Source organism: Festucalex cinctus, chromosome 2 (genome assembly GCF_051991245.1).
Source record: "Festucalex cinctus isolate MCC-2025b chromosome 2, RoL_Fcin_1.0, whole genome shotgun sequence".
Classification (NCBI taxonomy): Eukaryota; Metazoa; Chordata; class Actinopteri; order Syngnathiformes; family Syngnathidae; genus Festucalex; species Festucalex cinctus.
Window position 1 is genome coordinate 8,626,514 of NC_135412.1, and position 21,524 is coordinate 8,648,037.

The 21,524-nt window shown below is 40.5% G+C and overlaps 3 protein-coding genes and 2 non-coding genes across 7 annotated transcripts; all 5 read left to right on the top strand.

The window, feature by feature from the left end:
* The first annotated feature begins 682 nt into the window (after positions 1-682).
* On the top strand, positions 683-13,666 carry LOC144013596 (nascent polypeptide-associated complex subunit alpha). Of its 2 annotated transcripts, none has more exons than XM_077512660.1 (8): positions 683-820; positions 1,397-1,471; positions 12,270-12,355; positions 12,565-12,642; positions 12,740-12,886; positions 13,006-13,134; positions 13,208-13,330; positions 13,545-13,666. In XM_077512660.1, exons 2-8 carry the CDS (start codon positions 1,402-1,404, stop codon positions 13,557-13,559), a joined length of 648 nt encoding a protein of 215 aa, XP_077368786.1. In that variant the 5' UTR covers positions 683-820; positions 1,397-1,401; the 3' UTR covers positions 13,560-13,666. The 2 variants fall into 2 exon arrangements, with proteins under 2 accessions (XP_077368786.1, XP_077368787.1); XM_077512661.1 differs by lacking the exon at positions 683-820 and adding an exon at positions 833-923.
* On the top strand, positions 2,371-11,840 carry LOC144013595 (uncharacterized). Its single transcript, XM_077512659.1, has one exon. The coding sequence runs from the start codon at positions 5,357-5,359 to the stop codon at positions 8,339-8,341; it is 2,985 nt and encodes a 994-aa protein (XP_077368785.1). The 5' UTR covers positions 2,371-5,356; the 3' UTR covers positions 8,342-11,840.
* On the top strand, positions 12,408-12,481 carry LOC144015108 (small nucleolar RNA SNORD59). The gene has a single exon (XR_013282691.1). It is a non-coding gene; the product is annotated as a small nucleolar RNA SNORD59 (small nucleolar RNA).
* On the top strand, positions 13,402-13,476 carry LOC144015109 (small nucleolar RNA SNORD59). The gene has a single exon (XR_013282692.1). It is a non-coding gene; the product is annotated as a small nucleolar RNA SNORD59 (small nucleolar RNA).
* A 2,638-nt stretch (positions 13,667-16,304) lies between the features above and the next one.
* Positions 16,305-21,410, top strand: LOC144013597 (prostaglandin E synthase 3-like). 2 transcript variants are annotated; one of them, XM_077512663.1, is made up of 8 exons: positions 16,305-16,499; positions 17,696-17,809; positions 18,592-18,661; positions 18,745-18,843; positions 18,925-19,014; positions 20,197-20,250; positions 20,366-20,396; positions 20,480-21,410. In XM_077512663.1, the coding sequence occupies exons 1-8, from the start codon at positions 16,480-16,482 to the stop codon at positions 20,497-20,499; spliced, it is 498 nt and encodes a 165-aa protein (XP_077368789.1). In that variant the 5' UTR covers positions 16,305-16,479; the 3' UTR covers positions 20,500-21,410. The 2 variants fall into 2 exon arrangements, with proteins under 2 accessions (XP_077368789.1, XP_077368790.1); XM_077512664.1 differs by having other exon boundaries at positions 18,928-19,014.
* Positions 21,411-21,524: the final 114 nt, after the last annotated feature.

Genomic DNA, 21,524 nt, shown 5'->3' on the forward strand with positions numbered 1-21,524 from the left:
TATAGAGAGAGCCAGAATGTGAGCGGTAGTTTGAAATTAATCAGATGAATCAGTTTCTCAATAGAATGCACAATGGAAGTAAAATTGTACACACCGCTGTTTAAATATGTTTTTATGAAATAAACAAAATAAGAGAGATTAATATTTACCTTTACTTCACCACCATGTGACCTTTTTAGCCTGGGTGCACACACACACACACACACACACGCCCCCCCCCCCCCCCCCCCCCACACACACACACACACACACAGCCTCATAGAATTGGTGATGTAGCTATATTTACAAATTAACCAATCACATTCAAATTCATTTCAAATGGGTGGCAGCACATGACCAGCACCACTTAAAATGCCTCTGATTAAAATACATACACTTCACTTCAGCGTCTAACGACTCACTTAACTACAATAAAGTGATACGAATCACAAATATTTGTTCAGGATAAAAAAGAAAATGATTTGACAAAAAAAAAAAATGATATTGTGACTATTTGTTCAGGCATTTTACAAGTAAATCCAAGTTTATTAAATAAAAATACACATTTTCATTTAATTTACAGTATTTGGATTGGTTGTCACGTTTAGTGTCACTTGTTTTTAAAACGTGTACCGGTACAGCTTTCATTAATATTATATACACTTAATTTATCTGTGTTACTCTACCTCTAATGTGAAGTTAGACTTCTCAGCGTTCCACAGTAAAGTCATATCGGATTTGATAGTAACACGGAAAAGGAAGTTTGCTAACCGGATACCCGCTTGAAACTGAGGTCACAGGTTCTCTCTCGCAGCCATCTTGGATATAGCATCCAGAGTCGGTGAGTATCTCCGTTCTAAATCAAATGTCATCCACCCGATTTACAAAGATTACGATCGCTATCAACGCTCTCGAACGTTAATTGGAAGTAGTGTTATTTGTTGGTAAGGCCATTTGCCTGTCTCCTTACCATCTTGCCATGATTATGTGCACCTTTGTACCCCTGCCGTTAACAGGCTCAAAATGGGGGAACATGATGGCTGTTAATGCAGCCTTCCAGGGCCGCATTCGTAACAAGACATCTGTTATAGACTTTAATGGGTTGACAGCTAGTAACTCGTGGTCAACGTTTGTTTTCAGGTAAAAACTAAAGGTTGGTCCAAGTCAGCAGCATTCCATCCGTCTCAAACAAGTTGTTTGTAGCTTAACTTGGCTAAAATGGCTAACCTAGCTAAAGCATGGCATGCCTTACCGGTCCGACAAGTATTGGTAACAGTGTCCTGTAGAATATGCAAAATTGTTTCCTTAAATGAAAAGACAATCAATTTTAATACCCATGCGTGTGTTGGTCTTTTTTCTTTTTCATTTTTCTTTTTTCTTTTTTCGCCAATGAGGTAACCGTTGTGTCTTTTGTTAGCAACCATGCCTGGCGAAGCAACAGAAACTGTCCCAGTCACTGAGCAGGAGATGCAGCAGCCACAAGTGGAGACTGGTTCGTATATTTTAACTTGTTGCAAGCATGTAACCAGAAACACTGCATCCAGAAACAACAGTATTGGGGTCCTGGTAGTATACTCGATGGTGCTTGTGAATGCCCTAAATTTGGACACTTGTTTCGAGGGGCTTGATGTAAGATGAGTGGTTCATATTGGGTGTGCATGTAACAGGTGATGGTCATTTTGACTGTCAACTGCTAGGTGTTGCACGTGTTGCTGACTTGGCTTCCAGAGAGTAACCCAGGATCCCCTTGTATTTATTCAGATGTTTGGCATTCTGCTTTGACAGCTTTGTTTTAGGAAGCATCCTGCGTGTTTTGTGTGTTTACTAAAGTCCTTTTCACAACTAAAAGAACACTTTCAATCTAGTAGCATGTAGTGTTTTATCTGAAGGTTTCATTTATTTCACCTCACACTTTTTACATTTTAACTAAGACCTGGAGTGTGAGGGTGACATTGGGACAGTTCTGCAAGGCTGCTGAGCTTCTAGCCCAACTCGCTTAAATTTATCTGAGCATGATGAATTCAGCCTCCATAAAGGCCTGTATGCTAACTAGTAAGCTATAGAAAGTGTAGCGGCAGATAGCAGACTGATCTGTTGATCTGCCAAGTCACTGCCTTTGTTTAGCTTAAGGTTCCTCTCTCTCTCTCTCTCTCTCTCTCTCTCTCTCTCTCTCTCTCTCTCTCTCTCTCTCTCTCTCTCTCTCTCTCTCTCTCTCTCTCTCTATATATATATATATATATATATATATATATATATATATATATATATATATATATATATATATTATTTTTTTAAACTTGTAGGATGATAGTGTTTATAAGTATTGGTTTGCTCCATTAAAGGAAATACAATATTGTGTGTGTGTGTGTATATATAACAATGTGTGGGGCACATTATGGCTTTGTTTGACTACAAGATCCGAATTCTATTTTTGATCTTAGCACATTAAGTCAAGTTTACTTATTCATATTTTACCTTTTTGTTTGAACTCCCCTCAGTTATTCATATTTATATACATGCATGAACATATGTTAATTGAAAATGTGTGAAAACGTATTAGGCACTTAAAATACAATTAACATAATGGCTTGATTATTTTTTTTTATTTTTTTTAACAGTGTATATAGGCTGCTTCACTTCATTAGCCACAGGTCTGCACGTTATAAAATGGGCTATTTGTATAGAAAAAGGCCACATAGATGGATAAAAAAAAAAAAAAACTAATTTAAATCTGATTTCTGAGCTTTGTCGTGTGACGTTCGCAAGCTGACGTAGATACGATAATGTAATCAATATGTGCTATGCGATGATGTCTTCAAGATGCACTCCCGTGGCAAGATGGTAGAGTGAAAATATCTACCTTTGGCAAAATTTATACCTTATATTGAATATACTGTTTATATCGCCCAGCCCTAGTCTCGATCCACAGACGATCCCATTGGTAATGACAAAGATAATTTTTGTTCCTGAGTATTTTTTATATTTTGTGCTAACAAGATAGAGGAGCTGTTGGTTAATTTACAACTGTTCCACCATTGCTCAGTTATTTAACACATTCACTGCCAGCCCAGCAAAAATACATTGCATCATTTGACGTCTTTTTCCGTCAAAGGCGGTGAATGAGTTAATCAACAATTCATAAGATTTCAGGGGTTTTCCTTTGTTCAAAATTACAAGGAGGCCGCCTCCAGCTAATTTTGTGCTGCTCCCAGCCAGTGGGATCTATCGCTCAACTAGGGTAAGAAACTGTCCCGCGTAGTGCGTTGTCTACGCACAGCGATTGAAGCTCAGTTCATGTTTCCCAATAATTGGAGCCATGTCCCGCAAAATCAATGCTTTCTGTGAGAGTTTGGCGTGATTACTGTCGACTGTAACCAAAACAACAAGGTGTAGCCACGGCTTTCATATGTATGTCTGTCTGTGTGCATAGCTCACAAAAAGTCCACCATTGCCTTCATGGTCCCCAGACTATTAGAACCCACAGAACCCCTGAAGCACCATAGTTGCTTTTTTTGTTGTCGACCCACTTCTGCTCAACACTTTGAATCAAAAGACTTGTTTATTGAAGCAACGTCGGCATAACTAGGAATAAAACATCGTTTTTAAGAACATTTAGGACCACTATGCTATGTATTAAGATGCTAAATCCAAATGGTGGAACTTGTCGAGTGGTATTTTTTGTGTTTATATTCCCCTATATTTTGCACATGCAATTTTATTAATACACACAGTAACGTCTTGTCATGATTACTGCACTGTTACATTCAGCTGCGATTACCACTGCAGACGACAAATATGTTATGTAAATCAGTGTTATATGGGCAGATTTTGACATCACATCACAATTGACATCACATAAAAATAATGTCACACTAGATCTTCGTAAAGACGAGTGTATTGTGGATCACGGCAAACACAGGTTGTGGGAAAAAGAAACGGCATCCGGGGCCATAGTAGCTCCAGCACAAGTTTGTCTCGTCTTATGCTCCAGTCACAACACAATAACGGTCACAGTCGCTTCCTCCTCCTTTTCATGTATTCTTCTGCCAATGACGCTCATTTAAAGTAGTTCCGTCTCCCCAAATCAGAAACAAATTGAAAATAAATCCTCTTAGAATAAAATGAAACGGGTTACGAAACGCAGTGGACGTACCACTGCGGACAGGCCAGCCTCGACTCAAAGACGCATTACCTGGTCAAAGAATGGACCATTAAAAAAGAACAAAATATGACAAACCCTAACTGACGGTTTACGACTGGAGCTCCTGCAGCATGCAGCTACACACACTTTATACTTAAATTTGTGGCACTGTTTAGATGGTGAAAAGTATTTGTAATGCTTCCACCCCTCGCTTGCACTTGTCTATCGCTCTCCTCAGTGTAGCGAGTGTAGTGTAGCTTGTTGCTAGCCATTCATGCTCACCGCTGCTCACTGGCTCACTCCCACCCTACAGACTGCGACTTCTTCTTCTTTTTTATTTTTTATTTTTAACAAATCAATTCTTCTGCCGTGCTTTGTGTGTTGGAAAAGAGGAGAAGGAGAGACAATTGCTTCACATACAAGTGCGAAGTGTCGCCCCTCCCTCCTTTTTTATTTTTTAACCGCGATCTGCATGATTGAGAAGACGAGACAAGCACTTCGCAAGTGTGAAGTGCCCCCCCAAAACCTGCTGTGCACAAAAGAGGAGGGGCTGGTGCTGGACGTAGCATTGAGCAGAGCAGAAGCGCAGCACACAGCGCAAGTTTGAACTATATCGATATAGACAAAATGGCCTAATTCCATATCCTGTTTAAAAATATATCGCTATCATTTTATATCGATGTATGTCCCAGCCCTAATCCAGCCACAGCTTAATTGACAAAAACGGACTACGGGGAATTTGGCATGGAATGAACATCAGACAACCTGTGGCGAGCCAGGTTGTGTTGAGCAGATGACATCTTTGAGTGTCATTCATGACTTATCTAGCTGAAATTCAGCATTTGTGCATGAAATATGACTTTGACGTATTAGTCTGATTGCCAAAGCATCCCCTGACTAAATGAGTTCTGTGTGGAATTAAAAACCAAAAAATAACAAAAAAAACTGCATTTTGAATGGTTTGGATCCAAGAAGTATTACTATTGTAACCCTAAAAATATTATTGTGTCTTGGTTTGAGCAACCTTTGATTTAACCTGCATGGAAAACGGTTCCGCATTCCTGTTTGAAAGGAAATTAAATAATATGTTTTTGTTCAGCAACATCTCCTGCCCCAGCTTCCATCCAGCAACCTCAGGCAGCTTCTGGCCCTGCAAAGCCCAAAGGCAAAGATGCCAAAAGCACTCAGGGTTCTTCTGCCCCAAAGGCTGTTCCAGGCAGAAGGAAACACTCTTCTATGTCTGCCTCATCCTCTTCTCCCACCTCACCAAAATCCACTCCTTCCTCTACCCCCTTGTCACTGGTTCCATCCCCCTTAGCTTCCTCACCTTCAGCTAATCATGCCCCAAAAGTTGTGAAGGCTGGCAAACAAGATAAACCCAGGAAAGGAGTGGCCTTTGTGCCTCATCCTGTCCCCCAGGATGTCAAGGTTATTGAAGAAAGTCAAAAATCTGTCAATAATAAGCAAACTGTTGATGCTAAGCCCACTCCAAGTGAGCCAAAACCATCACCGTCTGCTGAAAAACCTGTTTCAACCCCATCAGCCCTTAAAACGACCCCAAAATCTGGAGTGGCAGCTTCAGATTCACTTGCTTCTAGCCCTTCCAAATCTTCTGAAGCTACTTTGCTGACATCTGCTTCCATTCCTGCTGATGATGATCTCCCACCACTAATTCCACCTATAAAGCCAAGTAAAATACTAAATCAAAATAGTCCCATTGCCCCTGTAGAAATATCTAAAATAGAGTCTAAATCTAAGCATGTATCTCAAGAGGAACTCAAGACTGACATAGAGCCAAATGCAATCTATGTTGAAAAAACTGTGAAGCCAATGAAACAACTTAAGGCCTCAAATGTCTCTGCTGAGACCATAATACCATCACAACCTAAGGCCAACCCCAACTCTTTTGAGACTAAGCCAGCTGCTCAGGTCAAACCTGCTCTTGCGGAGACTGCAAAACCAGCTGCCCAGGCTGTTCCTGTACAGCCTGTTCCTGTCAATGTTACCAAGCCTGCCCCTAAACATATTGTCAGGATAGCCCCACAAGACAGTGTAGTCAAACATGCTCCGATAGAGGATGCTAAGCCACACTTGCAGGAAAATGTTGCTCCTGTGGTGGCTGCCAAGCCAGCCACACAGGATAAGCCTAAGACCATGCAGGCTGCCAAGCCAGCCACACAAGACAAGGCTGCCAAGCCTGCTCCTGTGGAGGCTGCTAAGCCAGCCCCTCAGGACAAGAGTGCCAAGCCTGCTCCTGTGGAGGCTGCTAAGCCAGCCCCTCAGGACAAGAGTGCCAAACCAGCCCCTCAGGACAAGAGTGCCAAACCAGCCCCTCAGGACAAGAGTGCCAAACCAGCCCCTCAGGACAAGAGTGCCAAACCAGCCCCTCAGGACAAGAGTGCCAAACCAGCCCCTCAGGACAAGAGTGCCAAACCAGCCCCTCAGGATAAATCCACTTCCATGCATGCTGCCAAGCCAGCCCCACAAGAAGAGGCTGCCAAGCCTGCTCCCATGGAGGCTGCCAAGCCAGCCCCTCAGGACAAGACTGCCAAGTCTGCCACTCAGGATAAATCCACTTCCATGCAGGCTACCAAGCCAGCCCCACAAGACAAGGCTTCCAAGCCTGCTCTTGTGGGGGCTGCCAAGCCTGCTCCTGTGGGGGCTGCAAAGCCTGGTCCCGTAGAGGCTGCCAAGCCAGCCCCTCAGGACAAGAGTGCCAAGTCTCCCCCTCAGGATAAATCCACTTCCATGCAGGCTGCCCAGCCAGCCGCACAAGACAAGGCTGCCAAGCCTGCTCCTTTGGTGGGCGTCAAGCCAGCCTTGCAGGACAAGCATGTCCCAGTGCAAACTGCCAAGCTTGCCCCTCAGGACAAATCCACTCATGTGGAGTCTGCCAAGCCAACCATTCAGAACAAAAAAACTCCTCCCATGCCAGTTACCAAGCCTGCTCCCGTGGAGGCCGTCAAGCCTGCCTTGCAGGACAAACATGTCACTGTGGAGACTGCCAAGCCTGTCCCTCAGGACAAATCCTCTTCCACGCAGGCTGCTCAGCCAGCCCCACAAGATAAGGCTGCCAAGTCATCCGAACAAGGCAAGGCTGCCAAGTCATCCGAACAAGACAAGGCCGCCAAGACACCCGCACAAGACAAGGCCGCCAAGACACCCGCACAAGACAAGGCCGCCAAAACAACCCCACAAGACAAGGCCGCCAAGACAACCCCACAAGACAAGGCCGCCAAGACACCCCCACAAGACAAGGCCGCCAAGACACCCGCACAAGACAAGGCCGCCAAGACACCCGCACAAGACAAGGCCGCCAAGACACCCGCACAAGACAAGGCGGCCAAGACACCCCCACAAGACAAGGCGGCCAAGACACCCCCACAAGACAAGGCGGCCAAGACACCCCCACAAGACAAGGCCGCCAAGACACCCCCACAAGACAAGGCCGCCAAGACACCCCCACAAGACAAGGCCGCCAAGACACCCCCACAAGACAAGGCCGCCCCTCAAGCCAAACCCACTCCCCTTCAGGCTGCCAAGCCAGCCCCGCAAGACAAGGCTGACAAGCCTGCTCCCCTCGATGGCGCCAAGCCAGCCTTGCAGGACAAGCATGTCCCAGTGCAGGCTGCCACGCCAACCCCGCAAGGCAAGGCTGCCAAGCCTGCTCCCATTGAGGCCATCAAGCCTGCCCCTCAAGACAAACCCACTTCCATTCAGGCTGCCAAGCCTGCTCCCATTGAGGCCAGCAAGCCTGTCCCACAAGAAAAATCCACTTCCGTGGAGGCCAGCACGCCAGCCTTGCAGGACAAGCCTGCTCTTGTTCAGGCTGCCAATCCAGCCCCTCAGGACAAATCTCTTAACATGAAGCCTGCAAAACAAAACTTGCAGGACAAACCTGTGGTGGAGTCGGCCAAGCCAGAGAAACTTGCTCAGAAGGCTGAACTCAAGTCTGCTCCAGGAGCTAAGTCAGTTGTTGAGACCAAATTGGCTGCTGAGTCTCCTGTCCCTGACCCAACTTCACACAAACTGACATTTGCTGAAGCCCTTGCAAAGCCTGCACATGTCCAACCTGATGTTGAGGTACTAAATTCTGTTCCATCACTCAATAGCGTCCCCACAATTGATAAAACCCCAGCCCAGGTGGAGACTGTGATCAAGAATGACGAGGGTATTTCTTTCTTTCCTTATTTCTTTCTTTCTTGTTGCTGTATGTCATAATGTCACTGATCGGGATAGTTTCCCTGATGCTGAAACATCAGTATCGTTTAAGTTCCTTATCATGAAACCTAAAACTCAGAAATGGAATGTAAATTAATTAGGGCTGCAGCTATTGAATATTTTAGTATTTAAATATTCAACTCAAAATTATATCGAATATTTTAGTATTCGGATACAGTGAAATATGGATAAAACAAATTTTAAATACTCAAAATAAAATAAGACATTTTCACGTAATGAAAAAACAATCGGGTGGGAAGTTCAGTCATCTGGGACGAATTCAGAGTCCAGCCGCTGCTCCTCCGTGTTGAGATGGCTTGGGCATCTGTTTCGGATGTCTTCTGGACGCCTCCCTGGGGTGTACTTTTCAACACATTTTTAACACGTATTTAGACGTTCTAGTTTTATTTTGGATGCTTTTACATTATTTTAGTTTGCACGCAGAAATGAAAATCCATCCATTTTCTGAACCGATTATTCCTTACATATTCCACAAAAAAACAAAATACCAGGGTCCAAGTTATTAGCCCACCAGATTTTAATGGGATAGATGCCACAAGTTCCAACTTCCGGGTTTCCACACATCAGCGCCGTTTCCGGCCACTGCTGGCTGCGTTCCAACACTTGGACCCCCACTCCTGTGCCCCCCAACCGCGTGCTTCAGACAACGGAGACAGACGCACGACTACTCGCTCCCATCGACGGGAACGCATAGCCGAAGGGCACAAAGTCGGAAGTATTGGGACGCGGCCCACATGTCACCATCCGGAACCAAAGTTGATGTGCAAAAACCCGGAAGTTGGAAAGTCCCACCTCCTCTGCGTCATATACCCCATTGTCAATTGACTGTCCTTTTTGCTAGATAACTAGGGATGTAACTAACGGAAATAATGCGATATCGCGATATTAAAACTGCCACACTGTCGTCGTCACGTCACAATATTAAAATCAGCACATCTGTTAGTCAGATTGATTTCCATTTGTGCATTTCGAGCACCCTCTGATGGCTAGTTTTTTTTTTTTAGTGCAGTTCAATTCTCACAATGGATGTTTTGGACCTATGTATATAAACAGAGTCAATATGTGGAGGAAGTCCGTGTGCTTGCTTTTAGCAACAAAGTGCCTCAATATTGAGTGTTATTAGAGATTGTAGGTTGTTTATAAACATTGCTATAATGTACAAAAGTTTATTTTTTTATTTTTTATTTTTTTAAACAATATTGTGACCTTTTTTGTAACGCCTACCTAACCACTATCGGGATAATTATGGTATCGTGATGTTGCTTTCATTTCTTCTTTTTTTAAAGAGGTAAATAAATTGATTTATTTGATTGGTTGGTTTGGATATCGTTGCATACCTATGTATAACAGCCTGCAGTCGTTTGTTGTAGTTTTCAACAAGTCGCTCGCATTTCTTTTGAGGAATCCCAGCCCATTCTTCTTTGGCAAATATTTCAAGCACGTCCAGATTTAATGGTCTTCTGGCATGGATAGTCTTCTTTAGGTCGCCCCACACATTTTCAATGGGATTTAAGTCAGGGCTTTGTGCAGTCCACTCAATTACATTCACCTTGGTCTTCTGGAGATAGTTCTTCACCAAGGAGACATACGTTTTGGACCGTTGTCGTGTTGAAAGACGAAGCGACGACCCAGACCAAGTTTTACTGCTGACTGCTTCAGAGTTTCTTTCAAAATCTGCGCTTATTTTTGTACGTTCATGATTCCTTCCATCTTGACAAGATTTCCAGTTACAGATGCACTGAAATAGGCCTGCACGATATACCGTTTGAACATCGCGATTGCGATGTGCGCATGCGCGATAGTCACATCACGGGATGTGCGATATGTTTTTATTTATTTATTTATTTTTGAACACGCGGACTTTTGTTTTGCTTCATATAAGCTGCAATTACTCCATGCTCCGCGGGACCCTGCCTTGCTCTCTACCTCCCTCCCGCCTGCTAATCACTCACCGGCCCCTCCACTCTCACAGCTGTCTGCTCTGAAAACACTAACAGGCGACAAGTACAAGTAGGAGGGACGGTGGGAGAAGCGAGAGTGGATTTAGTTCCCAAAAGAAAGTCAACATCTGAAATATGCAAGTGTTTCGGCTCTAAAAAAAAAAAAAAAATGAATAAGATACAGAACCCAAAAAAAAAAAAAAACCATCCTCTGCCGACAGTGCCTCGCCATTGTTGCTGCAACCCGTCCAAACAGCACTGACAAATCACGGACTTTTTACTTAAAGACATGGGGCCATTCATTCAACACCGTAACTAAAGAGGGGTTTAAAGAAAATGATCTTCACGTTCGACGATGATGATGCTAATAATAATAGTAGTTAAAATGTCTCATGGTCCAAACAAATCTCATTACATTTAAGATAAGACTTAGCACCTAAAAAGTAACTTGTTCTTAGACGATTTCATTCTATTATAATGCTAATGATGATGATAATTTAATTAGAAATCAGACAAATATTTGGTAAGATGTAGAGTTTTGGAATTGGAATAAAACATTATAGTAGTTCACCCCCAAAATGACTTTTTTCTATTCATTATTCATGCCATGGAGACTTGAGTACAGTACAGTACAGTCATTTTTTTTGTATTTGTCACATTCCTAACACAAAAATTTGATTTGTAAAATTTTTTTTTTTTGAAATGCAAAACCCCCCCATTCATTACAATGGAGACCAAATGCAATGCACATTTGATATTGTATGAATACAATAGTGTCATGTTGCGTGAACCAAATTCTTCGCAAACAGAGCTATTCAAATCATCTGGTGAAATTCTTCTGTTTTTAATATTGCAATATATATCGCAGACACACACAAAAAAAAATACCAATGTCATTTTTTTTCCAATATCGTGCAGCCCTACACTGAAGCATTACCACAAGATAATACTCTCAACCACTGTTTCACTGTGGGGATGATGTTGTTTGGGTTATATGCTTCTCCTTTTTTTTTTTTCTCCAAACATAAAAATATAGCCAGAGAGTTCTAGTTTACGTAGTCTAATCAGACCATAGGAGAAACTTCCAGTCCTCGTAGTATTTCTCTAGGTTGTCCTGAGCATACTTATGTCTGACTTGAAGGTGTCTCTCTTTCAAAATTTGAGCTTTTCTTGGTCTGCAACCTCAATTCATTCCTGTGCAGAGCTCTGGTGTTTGTCTTCACAGAGACTGATTCCTGATGTGGTGAAGTCATTAACCAGTGTCTCGCCGGTTGTTCTGGGGTCTTTACACACATCTCACTCGTTTTCTTTCCAGGGTCTTTGAAATCTTTCGCTTTCTACTTCTGCCAAGCTTCTTCTGTACTTTTTCTGTCTTTGAATCCCTGGATTATACTTCTCACTCCAGTTCTTGACACATGGAAACGCTTGGATAGCTTTGTATGTCCTTCTCCTAGGTTTTATGCATCAATAATTATTTTTTTCAAGTCCAAACTAAAAATAAAAAGTGCTTCAGGGTGAATCGGCGACAGTGTGACGTAGACGTGTATATATATATATATATATATATATATATATATATATATATATATATATATATATATATATATATATATATATATATATATATATATATATATATATATATATATAACATTTGGGCGCGGGCACTGTGGCGTGCCGCTGATTGGTGAACTTGGAGGATAAGAGCCCTTAAAAAAAAAAAAAAAAAAAAAAGCAGCTTTGACGATGACGAAACCGCACTGTCTTGAGATCGCAACTTCGGTCTCAAAATTTCTGTATTGTTCAGCCGTACTGTAGAACATGTTGGGCAGTTGGAGAACAAACAAAAAATGTAAACTATTGTAATTGTGCCAGGATTAATGCAGAATTTTCTTTGTTGATCTTTTTTGTTTTTGTTTTTGTTTGTTTTTTTTTGGAATAACTTTTGTTTTCGTCCCATTTGTAAGGTTCTGGCACAGAATCGGAGAGTGATGACTCAGTCCCTGAGCTGGAAGAACAGGACTCTGCACAGACACAGACGCAGCAAGCACAGGTAAGGCTGAAGTATTTTGCTCGCATTTGCAAAACGTTATTTATTTTTTTACTCTTGGATGATGATTTACACAGTGACTTTCGTTCTTCTGAGCATACTGAAGCCAGCCTTTCTGTCCTGAGAAGAGTTGTTTTTTTTGTTTTTTTTTAAACAAAGATGCTCAATTTCTGAGGCCACATTAATATGGATGAACACTTTGCTTGCTCTAGGTTGCAGCTGCCGCTGAACTAGATGAGGAACCCGTCAGTAAAGCCAAACAAAGCCGCAGTGAAAAGAAGGCACGAAAGGTAATCTTAAATTGCTGCAAATTGTTTCCTTTGGTCTAATTTGGCTACACCTAGACACAAATGGTATGGATGTTTATTTTTGTGTGATTTCTTCTAGGCAATGTCAAAGCTTGGTCTCAGGCAGGTAACAGGTGTCACCAGAGTCACAATTCGCAAGTCCAAGAACATCTTGTTTGTCATAACCAAACCAGATGTCTACAAGAGCCCCGCATCAGACACATATATTGTGTTTGGGGAAGCTAAGGTGTGTAGTTGTGTAATTGCAACTTTTGTTTGTATGGTCTTCCTGCTCCCATGACAGTAAGCAAATTCTGCTTTCACTGTTTTGTGATTATCCAACCTGCCCACCCTTTTCTAACCTAGATTGAAGATCTCTCTCAACAAGCCCAGCTGGCTGCTGCAGAAAAATTCAAGGTGCAGGGAGAAGCAGTATCAAACATCCAGGAAAATACACAGACGCCAACAGTACAGGAGGAGAGCGAAGAGGAAGAGGTAAAAATGAATTCAATATTGAGAAAATGGGCAAGAGTCACCCCCCACTCACGCCACTCATCCTGCTGTTTAGGTTGATGAGACTGGAGTTGAGGTCAAGGACATTGAACTCGTCATGTCACAAGCAAACGTGTCACGGGCAAAGGCTGTACGTGCCCTCAAAAATAATAACAACGACATCGTCAACGCTATTATGGTAAGTCCTCCGGACCTTCTCTGAAGTTGTTAAACTTCGGGAAGCCATGTCAAATGGTTTGCTCAAAAAACTCTGCAGTGATGAGTAAGACAGTGACTTTCGTTCTTCTGAGTTGCACTGAAGCCAATATTTCTGTCCTGAGAAGAGAGGCTGGAGTATTGCAGTGAGCAAATGAATCATTATTGTTACTGACAAACTTTTTTTCTCATTGTAGGAATTGACGATGTAAAATGGACCCTGGCAAAAAGTGTTTGAAGAAAGGTTGCTGATTCGATATGAGCTCATTTATAGAATTTATACCCAAGATGGAAATTAAAATGTGACTTAATATGAAAATGTTGTTCGTACTTATTTCTGGAAGGAATACAATCTTCAGTCTAATTTGTTAGTTGAAGGTTCAACATGTTTATGGTACAACATACTCTTGAGACGGGATAGCCTGTTCAGATGCTGGTGGACACCCTAGACTGGGGAATCATGACCCTCTTCCACATTCACATCAGACGCCAATGATTTCACACAGGCAGGCACCCTTTTCAAAGGGAGGCTAGTAGTGTTGCACCGGGGTACTGGTACCAGTACTGTACCTCGATGTTTCAATGTCAAAAATGGCTCTCATGTGTCTGCATACCCCTTAGAAAGTAGATAGTTGCACCCCTGACTATAGTAGCCTATTTTGGGCTACTATATTGAGGGGGGGGGGCGGGGGGGGGGGGGGCGAGGGGGGGGGGGGCACACTATCATGCTGTAGTGATAAATTTCACCATTTAACATGTAAATTTCAAGTTAGAAGTGGATGCAGTGGATCACTGAAAAATGCAAGTTTGACTTGTACATTTTAGCAAAACAAAGCAAAATGTGTGTCATTTTGTTTATTTATGTTTCAATATTATAGGGTTAGGCTGTATTTCTAGTCTACCAAATATTGATTTATAAGGCACACACAAAAAAAGACAAACATACTTGCATATCTGCTCTGCCAGTAACCTGTACCGGAAGGATTTGCTTCCTTTTGTTTTGCCGAATACAGAAGTGAAAATGATCACACTATAATCTGAATTTACCACGTTAAAATTTGAAGTATCACGTTTTAATGTGAACTTAATCACATTAAAATATAAACTTTTTTAAATGTTAACTGATACTGAACTCTTACTGTGGCAGCAAACACAATGTAAAATGTAAATTTCAAGTTAATTTTGTTCATTTATAGTTTACTTTGTATATCTTCTTTAAAAAAAATAATCTAAAAGTATTTAATTGCTATTATTACTAGTAGTCATTGACCTATTACAGGTTTACCGATTGCTGTGGTTTTGAAAAGTCAGGATTTTAATTTGTACAACCTCCAAAACTGTCCATCACCTGTGATGCACTCTTTTCATTTTTGAGGGGACTTATTTAATCACATAAAATACAATGCCGTGTGCAGCAAGCATTTATTGCAAAAGATATTGGTGGCAAATTAACATTTTTTTTAAATTACGACTCAACCGTTATTCAAAGACAAAACAAAACCGTTACCTTAAACAGAAAGCAATCGAATACCAAAAGAGAATTTTCTCTTGCTTTGAACTAACATTAGTTAGCTACTTTGCTAATGTAGTTTGATTTAAAATATAGCACAAAAAAAGATTGCGTCCTTCAAAATGACAGAACACTTTTTTTTTTTTTTTTTTTTTTTTTTTTTTTTTTTTTTTTTTTTTTTTTTAAATGCAAAACCCAAACGGTATGCTCTGTCCAGAAACTGCAAACAGCAGCGCTTGACCTGCTTTTGGGGATTTAAATAAACGCATCGTAATAATGATACATTTAAAAACGAATACAAATGACTGAAACTAACATGCATTTTGTAGTCCATCCGTTTTCTTAAAGCAAGGCTTAGATGCATTCAGTTTTCGTTGATTATGGCGGCACCATATGGACTAATGCGGTAGTGTTTTGCCTTGAATGAAGACCACATTTCCCAGGACAGAAGTGTCGCCTCACGGTAGTCTGGAGTTGGATTGAAATACCGGCGCATTGGAGAAATTTGTGTCTGTATTTTCAATCAAACAAAAAAAGGATTTGCAGTAAAAAAAAAAACAAAAAACAAAAAGGGGATTTGCAACTTCAAATAAATTTCAATCAAACAAAGGGTTTTCAAATAAAATATTTCAAACAAAGTTAATGGATTTGTATTAAAATAACTTTTGCAAGCAAGTTTTTTGGTTTTGTTTGCAACTCCTGATTTTTGTTTGCAAATCTGTTGTTTGGTTGCGGATCTGTTTTATGGTTGCGAATCTTGTTCTGTCTTGTGTGGGCGGGGTCCTCCGCTCAACAGATGATGGAAGCCTTTTCAAAGCTTTGAAAGCCGCTGGACAACGTTCATTGGTCAGCTAGGAATGGGGTTGTGACAATGTCCGTCTGACTTGTGGCTCATTCTGTCCAGTCACCGCCAGTATCGAGGTAAATATTACTTTTTTTCTTCTTTTTTTTCCCACGCCTGTGACGTCCTCTTCTTTTAGGTACAATCATGATTTTTACAGATACAAATTTACACTTCTTTCTACGGGTAAATTTTTTTATGTCCAAATTTTTTAATGCGTACAATTTTTTTTACGTACAAACTATTATTTTTTTACATACTGTACAATTTTTTTTCACGTACAATTTTTTTTTTACGCACATTTTTTTTAGTACCCATTTTCTATTTTTCTAAAAAAAAAAAAAAAAAATACAGGTACATTTTTTTTTTTTTTTTTTTTTTTTTTTTTTACAGGTTCAAATCATGCCTTTTACAGATACAAATTTATACCTTTTTTCCACAGGTACAATTTTTTTTTTACGAGTTACTTTTGCACCATATTTAACTCCATATAGGAGGGGCAATATGGCGGCCTCAAAAGTCTTGGCCTATCGGTTATCCAGTCATATATTCAGATTAGTGGGCTGATTGGCTGAAAGCTCTAGAAAAGTCAAGTAGGGCCGACGTGCGCCTCCCTCCGTTGCTATTCTCAAACCCACGATACGTCACAAACATACAGTGTAGTTTCACTCACTGGCTGGTGGTGACGTTTTACGTTGCCTGTGTGTGGCAAGCGTTTCTTCTCTCTGCAGGCAATAAGCGCTCTTTTCCACACGAGACCGGCCTGTCTCGGAGAAAGACAATGACAGCACGCCAAGACATGTAAGTTTTGTGACACACGGCCCGGGCCTCAGACTGAAAGTGGAGACATTGCTTGTGTAGCCGGCTAATGTTTTAGCCGCCCGACAACATGCTGCGGTAATGGCGGGAGGCTGGCCTTTACCTCGGTGAACTGTGAGCTCGGCTACCATTAACTTGCTAACTGTCCGACAATTTCGGACCACTCTTTCAAATACTCTGGCCACTAGTCCTTACTGTAGTACACGAAGATTCCTCGGGACTGCGACTATTTTTGTATGACGTTATGGCGTATGTCAGGTGCACCGCATGGCTCAACTCAACTGTTAGCTTGGCTAGCACAGAGACATTCATTCAACGACATTCGAGCCGGTTCTAATGAGGATCACATCTGTGTTGGTGTTGGCCTTTCTCATCTTTTACGGGTAGCAAATTGTACTTTCATAACATTGAAAATAAGGAGACTATTTAACGTTATTGGATACAATAAGTTTACGTTCACGTCCATTCTATCACGATTAAGATGATTTGGCTCGTGGGGGGCACGAGTTGATTGCATTCTGGAGGAAAGTGGCCATTAACATGCAGCTTATTATACAGATTTTCCAGGACAGAAGCTATTTGCAGTCTCGAATCAGTTGCACATACGATCCAAAATATCCACTTTTATATTTAGTTTGGTTAGGAGGTGTTTTCATATTGAGACCCATTGTAACTTGACACTGCCCTTACCTGATACTGATTTTTTTTTTTTTTTTTTTTTTTAATGGAAGACTGGCTCTACGCCTCAACTGTGGCTCTATTATGACGTATTCTTAGATTTAAATTACATTTAGTTTCTATAATATACAATAAGTGGAATAGTTGTTGTTTTGGGCCTCTTGAAGATCTGGGTCCCCTCCGTAATTTTACAAAGAACCATGCAAATAACTGGCGTCGGGCTGAAACTTCATGTCACAATTATGTAACTTTTATGTCTTTACAAATATATACTATTGGCCAGTCACATGTGGCCTGTTATTTATTTCATTTTTTTATTTTTACAAATTATTGACCAATGTGAGGAGTTGAACATGGCTGCCTGCGCTGTTGAACAAACATGGCCTTTTTTGTGTCTTCTGAAAAGTGATTGCTTTGGAGGTGCAAGGATTCAGCTTAACACCAGTGTTGTTTAATGCATTAAAACGAATTGCTGTACTCTCATTGCTTTTTCTTCACAGGTATCCCGCAAGTGCCAAGTGGTACGATAGGAGGGACTCTGTTTTTATAGAGTTCTGTGTAGTGGACAGCAAAGATGTAAAGGTCACTTTTGATAAAACTAAATGTGTTTTCAGGTATGTATGCGTCATAATTACTGTGGACAATTTGACTGTCAGCCAAAGTGTCTTTGATGGTTTTGCTTTTAAACTGTCATGAAGGTTTTGCCTCATATAGACCGTCACCCACACTGGAGTTGCCTTCTTAACTGTCTTATCATATAGCTAGAATGTTTTCCAAAATGGTGGTAGCCAAAAAGCATTGAACCATAACCATCTAAATATCCAATATGCAAGTATTTACTGGGCAATATGGCCAAAAAATAAAATCTTGATTTTTTTTTTTTGATTTTTTTTTTTCCCCAGTCATTCTAGACGATTACGATTTTAATCTTCAGAAACCCACAAACATTTATTTAAAGGTTTCATTTATTAAAAAATAATTCCTGTGCAAAATGTTCAGACAACAATAATGTATACTGATTCTAACATAAACTTGAAATTCATAATTTGTGCTTAAATGCCACAATTAAGTAGTTGGTAGCTATTGTATTTGTAAACATGTCTTAAAGTCACCCATCTAGCATTCTGCCACTTGTGCAAAATTACAGCTCACAAAACATTTGGATGTAACAAAACATAACAGCTTCTAATAATCCAGAAGGCAAAACTCAATTTCACGATTTAGCTAATTTTCAACGATTCGATTTTTAAAATGATGTATCAAATTAATTTGATTTATTGCCCAGTCCTATGTATTTGTAATGTGAACATGTTTCCATGAAACTAGCAACATGAATGATGTCTCATTCAAAGACAAAATAGGACAAGTTGACTAATTGTGTACTGTTTTTCCACAGTTGTGTTGGAGGAACTGACAATGTCACACATGAAAACAAAATAGAACTCTTTGATGCCATCGATCAAAGTGTAAGTATAGTTAGCTATGTTGACCAAATTTTATTTTACTTTTTTCCCCCATCTCCTCACCATCACTGTCCTTATAAATACAGGAATCCAAACACAAACGCACAGATAGATCTGTGTTGTGCTACTTGCGGAAAGCAGAGCCGGGCAAGTCGTGGCCAAGGCTTACCAAAGAGAAGGCTCAGGTTGGTTGCCTTCTCAAAATGCCGTCTGTTTAAAATGCACCGAGCGGGTTAGATGACTTTTAATGGGGTGTGTCTCCACAGCAGAGATGGCTCAGTGTTGACTTTAACAACTGGAAAGAGTGGGAGGATGACTCAGAGGAGGAGATGGGCAACTTTGATCAATTCTCAGACGTAAGCACTCTTCTTCAGTTTCATTCATGGAATTGATAGACGCAACATAATGCCACACACAAATGTTTTCACCCTCTTGATATGCAACCGCTGACAACTTTGCAGGAGACTTTTATTTTCTAATCATTTCACTGCAGTATGTGTTTTCATTTGTCACCACTCGGTTACACGCGCGCTATTGTGTCCGTCGTGTGTGCGCAAGCATCACGCACACATAAATCAAAGTCAGCCCTTTTATTTGACATGGGCAACACACATATAACAGTTGTGGTGGCTCACTCACACATGACAGGTCTGGCAGCACAGACACACTGCCACGCGCGTTGATAGAGTATTTTTTTGTTTTTTGTAACCTTCTGGGACAAAAAGTGACTTTTTTTTTTTTTTTTCTTTAAATGTGCCACCATTAAGTGCATCTGCGATGGCATGAGAGTGCGATAAGCTTCTAAAATGCTGTATAATGCCTGTAAATGCTGTATAGGCAATTCTGAATAATTAGCAATTACAGCATTGTCTCTCAAGGTGCCACTAGGTGTCAGTATTTCTCTGTAACTCTTCCTGTGTATGTAGTCCTCAAAGGGTTAGTAGGGGGTTATACAGCGCCCCAATAAAGACATGTCTCAATAGTATATTTCAAAGCCCATCTTCTAAATCAAAAATTGTTGTTTTTTTTTGTTACACCCCTAGTTTGTAGAATTTATTCAGATTTATTTATTTGTATGTATTTTTTTTTACACAGTGCTCAATGCTTTTTAAAACATGTCTTCACAGTCAATGAGTTTGTGTAGGTGTCCATTTTACCCCGGGACAAAAGCATTTATTTTGAATTACGTGATAAGCTGGCGTAAAATGCAGCACAACTTTGAAGACCCAGCGTCATGAAGCTGATTGCTTTTGACTTAGGACGTTGAACTGTAGTAGTGATTTAGCAGGTTTTACTTCCTGTGATTATTCAATGTTGAAAGTACTTAGATGGCTGATGGACAAGTTTTCAGGATTTTTATTTTTTTATTTTAAGTTTTATCTGCAATTAGAAAGTTATAAAACTAATGGGACCGTGTTCCTTACATGGTATAATATAAATCTCCATACACTTTGTGAATGTGTTAACATAACAAGGGGAGAATACAAATATCACTTTGCAGTTTTGTTTTTCAACTTTTTCCACTTTTCATGTTACAGATGGTGAATAACATGGGAGGTGGCGATTTTCAACCTGATCTAGATGGTGGCGATGTAAGAATCACTTTGTTTTTAACCAGCTTCAGCATAAGATTGGTGCCTGTTTATCGTTGATTTATTTATTTATTTATTTTTTACTTGATTTGTCACCACATTTTCTTTTTCCCAGGATGAATCTGCAGACAGTGACGACGACGAAAGTAAGAAAGGCATTCCAATGTAACATCAAGTTCTCAGTCACTTGCTGATGGAAAGTGAAATTCTTATTTGCCTTTACTTTCAGAAATGCCAGATTTGGAATAGAGGCCCTGATACTCTGGAAGGAAACGAAAAGACGATCAGCAGACAAAGGAAGCAAACGAAATCGACACTTTTACACACAATTTTTTTTTCTTTTTCTTTTTTTAAGGCAGTGGAAAAAACTAATGTACAGTCGGCAGCCATAATTAAATGCATAGCTGCTGCTCTCCGCTCCTGTGAAGGTTGACATGCATGGTAACAGAGCAGCTATCTCCACTTCCATTTGCTGTACTGCACGTCAGGTATCTTGCTTTACTGTTCTATGACCAACCAAGCACACCTTAATGGATGGAAAAGCTTGTCCTCAATTGAGCAATATGTGTTGATCAGATTGACTATATCAGAATTGTGGTTTATGATGAGTAAAACCTTTGTCAAATGTTGTGGTTTTAAGTTAGGTAAATAGTGTAGTTTGCAGTTTAAAAATAATAAAATTGAAAAAAAAAAATTAGTTGGGGTCCCTCTAAAGCCTTCCATGTGCTGTGATTAGATGACCAGGAAGCCGGTCTTTTGTTTATGTAACTTCAATTTCCTGCTTACATGTTTCCCTTTACTCCTTGTTTATATGAATCGTGGCAAACATTACATCTGTCCTATGACCATCTAATCAAGTATTGTAAATGGAGTTGATCCATTTGAATACCTTAACTGGTCCTCTCCAACATACCAACATGCACTCAGCCTGTAGGATCAAGTTGGAACTAATTTGCAGCAGCAGGCTTGAAGCTTGGTTGTGCTTCAGCATCACATCAATGTTAAAACAGAACCTTGTTGGAAACATACAGTGATGTGTAATGACCAAATTCTATTTTACACTGTCAACAAAATGTATGGGGAGACATGATGTTGAATTACAGTGGACATTCATTTTTTTTTTATTGTCTACATATTTCTAATAAACGGTTTAAGAAATATTGGATGCTCTCTTATTCATCATAACAATTGATGTATTTTGATGTGAACGGACACGAGTTGGGGAAGGTGAAACCTTGGTTGGCTAGATTAAACTTGTACATGGGAGCTAAAAT